The sequence below is a fragment of the Condylura cristata genome, unplaced genomic scaffold, assembly GCF_000260355.1.
Source record: "Condylura cristata isolate star-nosed mole 26May11 unplaced genomic scaffold, ConCri1.0 scaffold00017, whole genome shotgun sequence".
NCBI lineage: Eukaryota > Metazoa > Chordata > Mammalia > Eulipotyphla > Talpidae > Condylura > Condylura cristata.
Window position 1 is genome coordinate 35,819,053 of NW_004567118.1, and position 8,989 is coordinate 35,828,041.

The 8,989-nt window shown below is 53.8% G+C and overlaps 1 protein-coding gene across 2 annotated transcripts in view; it reads left to right on the forward strand.

Moving 5' to 3' along the window:
* SEZ6 (seizure related 6 homolog (mouse)) overlaps nucleotides 1-8,989 on the forward strand; it is a 44,623-nt gene that overhangs the window by 17,189 nt on the left and 18,445 nt on the right. For both annotated transcript variants that reach the window (XM_004684842.2, XM_012726695.1), the window contains exons 2-3: nucleotides 4,077-4,745; nucleotides 5,223-5,356. In XM_004684842.2, coding sequence (XP_004684899.1) covers nucleotides 4,077-4,745; nucleotides 5,223-5,356 — 803 coding nt within the window. The remainder of the gene's footprint in view (nucleotides 1-4,076; nucleotides 4,746-5,222; nucleotides 5,357-8,989) is intronic.

Sequence of the window (8,989 nt, forward strand, 5' to 3'; positions counted from 1 at the left end):
CCCTCTCCAACACTGGAGCTGCGGGGAGCCGGCCCGCAATCCCTAGAGGGGCCACAGGGGCGGGGGGAGGGGGAGGCGGAGCGGGAGTGAATCCACCGGGGAGGCATCCTGAATGGCTCATTAGTGCCGATGAAAGCCTTTTTTCATTTCGTCTAAATACTTTAAACAGGGCTCCCTCCGATGTCTATTTGCATAGCTTAAGAGCTAATGCGGGGGGGAGGGCCAGGCTGCGTGGGGGCCACGCCGGAGTTGGGGCCTACTGGGAGCCTCCCGGCCTCCTGCTGACTGGGGATCACAAGGGGGAGAGTGATTCCCAAACCCGCGTGGGAAGCAGCACCCACTCCCCGACCCACCAGCCCTGCGGAGGGAAGGACTGAAGAACAGCGGGAGAGCACCTTCTGGTGTTCTGTCACCTGGGCAACCGACAGGTGGGGATGTGGAGGGCTGTGGGCCATGGCCCCTTCCCCCACAGACCTTCAGGCCTTGAAGACAGCCGTGTTTGCACTCCTGGTGCAGTACTGTCCTTGTTTCACCGAGGAGAACCGGGTGTGCTCCAGGGTCACACACTACCACACCAGTCACATGTCCCCCAGAGAGAAGTCTGGCCCCCAACCAGGCCCCCCCTCCCAGCCGCAGGTCTGCTTCAGTGGTGCCCTGGCAGGGTCTGCCCAGCCTAGGAATGTAACCTCTCCCTCAGGTCCCTGAGAACTGATATTCAGAACCATCAGATTCTCATAAGCCCCCTCCAGAGTGCCTGTTTTACAACTGAGGACACAAAGACACTGAGGCAACTTGCCAAGCTCATGTGACTTTCAAATGGCAAAGAACCAGGTATGTGTGACTTTGTGCCTGAGCCCTGTAGAGCAGTGAGACTGGTTAGGGTCTCATTCTCAGATGTGCTTTGGACATGAGTTGGGAGCCCTTCTATTCTTATGGACCCCCACAGACCTTCAGGCCTTGAAGGTGGATCGGGGCAGGTCCCACAGGTACCTGTGGCTTCCCTCAATGAACAATCCCATAAGTACCTACCCTGGAGCCATGGGGGGTCCCAACCAAACACCTCCTGAGGACCTTGTTCCACTCAGGCTCAGCTCAGGTCCCAGCTGAAAGACTGGTGCCAGCTCCTCCTCCTACCTGCATGAGACCCTGAACAAGTCCATTCCCCTGTGTGGGCCTTGGTTTCCTCTATTGTTAGAATGTTCTCTGTTGGGTAGCTACCCCCTTCCTGAGGAGCAAGCTGATATGGGTTCAAATCCCAGATCCACCACTGTGAGACTGGGAAAGTCTTCTCACCTTTTTGAGCTCTGGGTTCCTGTACTATGGGAACAAGATTCCCATCTCTCAGGGATGTCACGTCAAATGATACAAAATCTGGAAATGGCCTGACTCAGTGTCTAGCATACAGTAGGTACCTGATGAGACTGGGCACCCAGGTCCCTAAGAATGGCATCCTTATCTCCCCCTTTTTGAGCCTCTGCACCTTTGAACTGTTACCTACAGCAGAGAGAAGCCTAGGAGCCTTGGTCTGGCATGGAAGGTCATAGGGCTCAGGCTTCTAGGTTATATGGAGATGGCTTCTCCCCAGAAATGGCTTGTCTCCCAGAGATTATCTTACCCTCTCTGACAGTGGGTGGCACCCTCCGGGACCTAGTGGCAGCTGACTGCAGAATCAATTTGCTCCGTTGATATGCTATCTCGATCCCATTTAACCAAGTGCTCAGTCCCCCCAGATAACACAATCAGTGCAATCGACAGTGACAGGAGGTACCCATTAGCTCTGCTCCATTGCCCAGCACCCACCTGGCAGCCAGCGGGAGTTGTGCCCACTGTGGTTCTTTTCAGAGACAGAGGATCTCGTTGCATTCCCTCTCCCAATGAACAGTCCCACAGGTACCTGCCCTGGCGCCATGAGCCATGGCTCTTATCTGGCAATCCTGGAAGGGAATGGCTGCGTGATGAGAAAGCCTTCTCCCGAGCCATACTGCAACCACTCTCAGCTAACCTGGCAAAGATCTTATGACACCTGGGGGGTGGGCAAAGAGAGTAGCCCTGTCCTGGCATGTCACGGGCACTGCATGGACCCTCCATCACTGATTTAGAAGAAAGACACAGGGCACTGGCACACCATCTGCTCTGGGGGGCATGAGCCTCATTGGGCATCTAGTCTGGGCACTGTGTTGTCAGTGTCTGGCACAGAATGCCAGGGCACAGATGGGCTGCTTTAGTGGGCATCTCAGGAGATAAGCATGGATCCTCATTTCTTGGGGTGTGAGAGGCATCGCGGTCCCCTGACCCAGAGGAATGGAGAGCCCTCTGACCTGTGTGCACCTCCCCCACCCCAGCTTCCTCCCTCCTCTCATTTGTCTGACACATCAGAGCTGCCATGGTCCCCTGAACAGAACGTAGGCCATCTGCCACTTCCTCACGCCTGCCAATCCATGGGGTGGGTGTGAGCCTGTGGAATGACAGCCTCACCACCAGACGTGCAGAGGAACCAGCCTTCTCCTTGCAAACTGTTTTCTCGCCCTGGCTGTGTTTCCCTTCAAGTCCTCATGCAGCCATTTTGAGAACTGTTAGAATCCAAATATCTCCAGGTTTCCTGGAGCTGGAAAAATTCTATATGAGCTGAATATGGAGCCATCCTCCATTGACCTTTTTCTGACAGTTAAGGATCTGGGGAACCTAGTGGCCCACAAGCAGAATATGCATCCATTCTCCAGCCATGTGGCTGAATAAATCGACTTAATCAAAGCAAGAACAAAGGCGTTTCATCTTCCATAGCCTATCTAATCAGATAGTAGTGGCTGTGAATAGCTGTTGAGGATTCTAAAGTCCCATATGACCTGCAAGAAATAACCAAAATTGGTTAACAATGGAAGCCAAGGATTGGGGGGACAGGTGGGGAGCTGGCCAGATGACCATTCTAAGCCTGCTTTAGATTCTGCCCTAGGTGGGCCCTGGCTAGCATCACAAGAGAGATAAAAATTATTCTAAGATACATATCAAATGGGGAAGGAATTAATGTCACCTCATGTAATCCTAAAAAAGAAACCCCATCTTACAGATAAGAAAACTAAGATTCGGAGAGCTCAGTTTATTTGCTCAACATCACAGAACCCCAAAGTGATGAATCTGGAATGTAAAGTCACATCTGCCTTATGCTAGAATTTGGCTAACTGTTTTTAGAAGAACCAAAAACTAAACAAAACAGCAAAAAGAGTCAGAAGAAATGACTTTCGGAGAAGCGAGATAAACATGGCATAACAAGATACCATGAAAGAATATAAAATAGAAACCCAAATATCAGAAACATTTCCAGCAAGTTTACTGAGAACAAAAAAATGAACGTGACTGCCCTATAATCCAAGGCAGAAAGATCACTGTGAGAAGGCTCATCAGTGGCTGACTGACAGGTTTTATGACTTTGAGTAAGTCACTTCCTTTTTTGTGTGTAGAAGAGCTGGGGTGTAGGCCAGAGGTGTGGGGGTGAGAGGATTCACCGGGGATAGAGTGGGGAGCAGAACAAGCAGATCTGCTGAAATACACTGCTGAGGAGAGCAGGGAGCAAGACAGGAGAGGTCTGCTGTGCCATGTGGATCAGCTCCCTGGCCAGGAATCAAACTCAAGGTGATAGTGCTGAGACCCCCAGGCCACCAAGGAGGCCTGTCACTTCCTTTCTTTGTCCTGTTTCCTCATCAGTAAGATGAGGAAAACCTAATGATGTCTGTGAAGAAATATCAGACATATCTGCTTGAAATGCCGTGTTGCGGAGGATTCTGAGGCTGAATCTGAGACTAGCAATGATATAGAATAACAATGAAATAGTGCAGTGATAGATTAATAATGTCCATCTCTAATGTTAGAGGGGAAAGGATATCTCCTGTGCCATCCTTGAAGTATGCGATATAATCTCACTTTCAGCTCTAAAATTCTATCGCTTCGTGATTTTCAACCATGAGCACACTCCCAAGGCTCCCTGTCAAAACGGAGATGGATCTCCTACTGCCAGGACGAGGTGTGAGACTGCTCACGGTGGGGCAGGGGCAGAACATCTGATCATCCATTTATTATTTCAGGACTTTCCTCAGAGGCCCCAACCATAGGGGAGGGCCAGGTCCCTGGCTTCGAGGAGATGGATGGGGAGCTGACAGCGGCCCCCACACCTGAGCAGCCAGAACGAGGCGTCCACTTCGTCACAACGGCCCCTACACTGAAGCTGCTCAATCATCACCCACTGCTGGAGGAATTCTTACAAGAAGGGCTGGCGGGGGGTGAGGAAGAGCTGAGACCAGCACTGCCCTTCCAGCCTGACCCAATGACACCCTTCACCCCAAGTCCCCTCCCCCGCCTGGCCAACCAGGACAGCCGCCCTGTCTTCACCAGCCCCACTCCGGCCATGGCTGCAGAGCCCACTCAGCCCCAGTCCAGAGAGGGACCCTGGAGCCTGGAGTCAGAACCTCCTGTGCTTCATATCACAGCTCCCCTGCCGCCAGGACCCAGCATGGCAGTGCCCACGCCGGGCCCAGGGGAGAAGCCCCATACTGCACCCACTAGCAGAGCATGGACTCCAACCCAAGAAGGACCCGGAGACATGGGCAGACCATGGACTCCAGACGTCATGTCTCGGACCACAGGGCTTGGGGTCGAGGGGACCATCACCACCTCTACAGCTTCAGGGGACGATGATGAAACCACCACCACCACTACCATTATCACTACCACTATCACCACGGTCCAGCCACCAGGTCAGCGCCGTGCTGGCTCCCAGATCTGGAATGGGAGTGCAGGGGGGTGGGAAGTCTAAATTCCCGTCACTATACAGCCTGCCGTGTCCTTTGGTACCAAGGGTCAGGCTTCAGGAGGCATATAGAATGGAAACAGATAGACCTGGATTCAAATCCCAGCAACTATATATAAGAGCAACTGTAAGAGGCCCCAAGAATTCTATTAACCTCTTTGGAGCCTCACCTGTAAAAGGGCAATTAGACCTACCTCATGAGCTATTGTGAGAACTGAGATATGATTGCATATAGTAAGTGCTCAACAAAAGGTAGTCCCCTTCTTTCAACAAGGCAATAGATGAACCAAGAAGTAGGCTTCAACACATGTACACACACATACACACACACACACACACACACACACACAAGTCAACCTCAGTTGACTTGTTTGAACCTCTTTTACCAGAGCTGGGCTTAGCTTTGTCTCCTCCTGCCTCCCAGGCCCTTGTAGCTGGAATTTCTCAGGCCCAGAGGGCTCTCTGGACTCCCCCCCAGCAGCCAGCTCACCCGCTGATGTCAGCCTGGACTGTTTCTACTATATCTCCGTCTATCCTGGATACGGTGTGGAAATCAAGGTGAGTGGCTGGATCTGGCCAGGGCAAAACTGGCGCAGTATCTTCCCCAGAAAGGCACCAACTGTGGGGGAAGGGAGGGGTGCTCAGGGCCATCAGTTGGAGGGGATGCCTAGGACGAGGGCTGGTGATGGACCTAAATATGATGGGATTCTGCCCTGTGTAGGAGAGGGTGAAGAGGGCTACTGCTCCCCTTCAGCAGTGCCCTAGGCTGAGGAGGGCTGCAGGGAGGCAGCTGCTGTGCCCACCCTTTTCCCCCTCAGGGCTTTAATGAAGAACCCAAAAGAACCTGCAGAGGAGGGTCTAGCTGCCACTGGGCAGAGGACTAAGTGAGTGTCTGGATCTATGTGGTTTAGTAGTTGCCTGGTTGGGCCTAAGAGCCGTGAAGCCTCATTCATTTAGTCATTCCTTCAGCAAATTCTCCATGAGCAGCTCTTCTGGCCCAGGCCCTGTGCTGGCTCCTGGGGTCCAGAGACGGGGAAGACGGACACAGCCGCACCACCAGATGAGACCCATTGGTAGGAGTCAGACCTCCAGCCCTAGCCTCCTGCCTCTGGCCTCCCTGGGCCCTCTCATCCCTCTTACTTGCCAGACCTGAGCCTGCAGGTCCATATGGGATGTCCCACTCTCCTTTCTGTTCCCTCAAACCTGCTTTCCACAGAGACTGACCCCAAGCAGCCAGAAACCTGGACAGAGCAGGCTACCACACCACAGCACAGACAGTATTTCTGGAGACCTGCAACTAGAGGTCAGCTTGAGGCCCTCTCTCTCTTGCCCAGGGACTATCGCCATAAGCCTCCTCAACACTCAGATCTACCCCCTTCTCTCCCGCCATTCCCACAGCCACCACGCAGTCCAGCCTGGGTCATCCCTCCTGGGATGCTGCAGCGGTACCTCACCGGTTGCCTCCTCCCAACCATTGTGCCCCTACACGGCAGTCATTTTCTCAAATGAAATCAGTCCCACTCCCCGGGCCTCCCCAGGGGCCTCTGCATCAAGCCAGGCCCTCTGGGTCCATCTACTCCCTTTGCACGGGACAGCTCACAGCTAACAGAATGGGCTAAGCCTGCTTTCCCCACAGGCTTCCCGCCATCCCCTCCCATAGGCCCAAACACCCCCCCATCACTTTCTCTGGAAATTCTCTCTTGATCCCCACAGCCTGGGATATCCCCCATCCTACCTCTCTTCCACTCTGCCTTCTGTCCACCTGCCTATAACTGTCCATTCCCCCAGCCAGCCTGTGAGCTGCTTCCGGGATTCCTTGGAGCATGGGGCCCAGAGTGGGTTCTCCATGGACTGACTGAATGGATGGAGGAAAGAGGGGGAAGCAGTGAGGAGACAGCTGAGCTGCCTCTGGAGACTGAGTGATGGTAGAAGGAGAAGCCCTCTGCCCCATTGAGAAAATCAGGCAGGCACCTGAGGAGCACAGGGAAGGGGCAGGTCAGTCCAGAGGACAGGGCAGTGCTGCTGGCTCCCTGCTCCCAGCCTGCTCCCACCCACCCCAGTGCCCTGATCTTAGCCTGGAACCCTCTATACCTGTCCTGGGCTGTGCCCCAGCCCGCCCTAGGGCTATCTGGTCTCTCAGGCTGTGGGAGGAAGGGACCCTCTCCCTTCCTTGGTGGGAGAGGGTGGTGGTCTTGTCCTCTTCTGCAACTGCTCCTGCTCTACCAGTCCCTATGCCCCTCACTCTGGGCTGACTGGAAAGGTAATTAGCAACAGCCCCCCCAAAGCCATTAGCACTCAGTGCTGCTTAATTAAAGTAATTAATGTAAAATCATCACCTAATGAGAGGTGGCACCGGCTGTGGCTCACAGGGTGGAAGGCGCCAGCTGCAGACGTGAGAAAGGGGGTGGAAGGGGCAGATGCCAGCCTAGGTGTCCCCCTGCAGGTCTGTGCTGGTTCTGCCTGTCCCCCAAAGTACACCCCCCTCTGAAGGCCAGTGGGCCAGGCTGCACCCAGCTCCATAATAAGGAAAGATCTTGGCTCGCCTGCCCCAGCCCTGGACTGGCACAGGCCCCCCTTGGGTGCTGACCCCCACCACACCTCCCACATAAGGGAGGTCTGTTGTTTGGTGCTGCCACATTTTTTCATCAAAATGCAAATGCTGTTACCAGGCAACCTTGAGGCAAAGACCTGCCATAGCCCTGGATCGCTGTCAGGAAATGTGGTGGGCAGATCAGGTCCAGTCCCAGCTCCGCCCAGCGCCATGGGGGCGGGGCCCTTGGGAATCCTGTGGACCTTGTTGGCCTGAGACAGCATCTAAGGCCGTGGTAGGGAGAGGGTGGAGGAGTGAATCAGCAGGGCCAGAGCAGGTTTCAGGTCCTCCTTCCAGAGTCGGCTCCACAACCTTCTTTTCAGTCTAGGCTTCCTGGCTGTGCCACATTGGCCACTGGGGACCTGAAGCACTCCTGACACTACTGGCCAATACCGGTTCATAGGATCATTGGGAAAACCGACTATCCCAGGCAGGGAATGGGAGCTGTCCAAGGTCACACAGTGAATCGTTAACGTTGTGTGCATTGGGGGGGGGGGGATAGGGAAAGGGTATACTTTGTGTCTCTTTGTTTTGTTTGATGTGTGATTTTAAATTGAGCAATTCCTCTCTATAGGAGATTAGGCTCTGGGGACACAGATCTACACAGTGGGGGAGACAGAAATCATAAACCGTGAGCACAGAAGGCTCAGTGCTATTGAGGATGGAGGTGGGAAGCATGGAGGGCTGTGGGGGTTCCCAGCTGGGGCACACTCCACCAGCCTGGGATGCCAGAGGAAGCTTCCTGGAGGGGATGACACCTGCTGAGGCTTGATGCCTAAGACACCAACAGCCAAGGCAGACTGACCTGTGTGTCACAGGAACAGGCAGTGGGCTTAAGGGCTTCTAGACTGTAATCCTGCCAGAGGTCAGGCCTGAGAACAACGCGCTCCTGTCTGGGGTTAGCAGCTAAGCCAGGCTGTGCTGGGAATTAGGGTTAGATGGGTGAGGCAGCTGGGATGCCTAAAAGCCTGCCCGTTGCTTCTTCAGACTTGGGGAAATGCTTGCATCATCTCCCCATGCTGCATAAGTCCTTGTTTGCCCCTTCACAAATTCCCAAGATGGCTCAGAGCAAGTCTGGGCAATGGAATGAGACCATCTTCAGGTCTCACAAATCACATGGGCCATGAAACCATGCTAAGCCCCTGAGACATGAGTGCAGCCCTTGCTAAAATCTGGGGCCCTGGGCAAACCCTCTCAATTCCCTTTTTAAAAAAATTGTTTATTAATGCATACAAGAACTGGAGTATAGGCCAGAGGATCAGGGGAGTGAGATGATTCACCAGAGACAGAGTGGGGAGCAGAGGACGGGTATTCACTGAAATATACGCTGAGGGGAGCAGCAGGTGAGACAGGAGAGGTCTGACAGGCCATGTGGGTCACCTCCCTGGCCAGCATCAAACTTGTACAGTGGCTGTGGATAGCTTGACAATGCTGTGCTTTAACCCCTTGTGCCACTAGAGAGGCCCCTCAATTCCCTTTTCATGAAGAACAGTCTCAGGGGCTCCAGAATCTCTAACAGCCTAGCTCTCCACAACTTGGACTACAGCCCCTCATAAACTGCTCCACCCCCTACCTCCTACCTCCCTTCAGGGTGCTTCTGG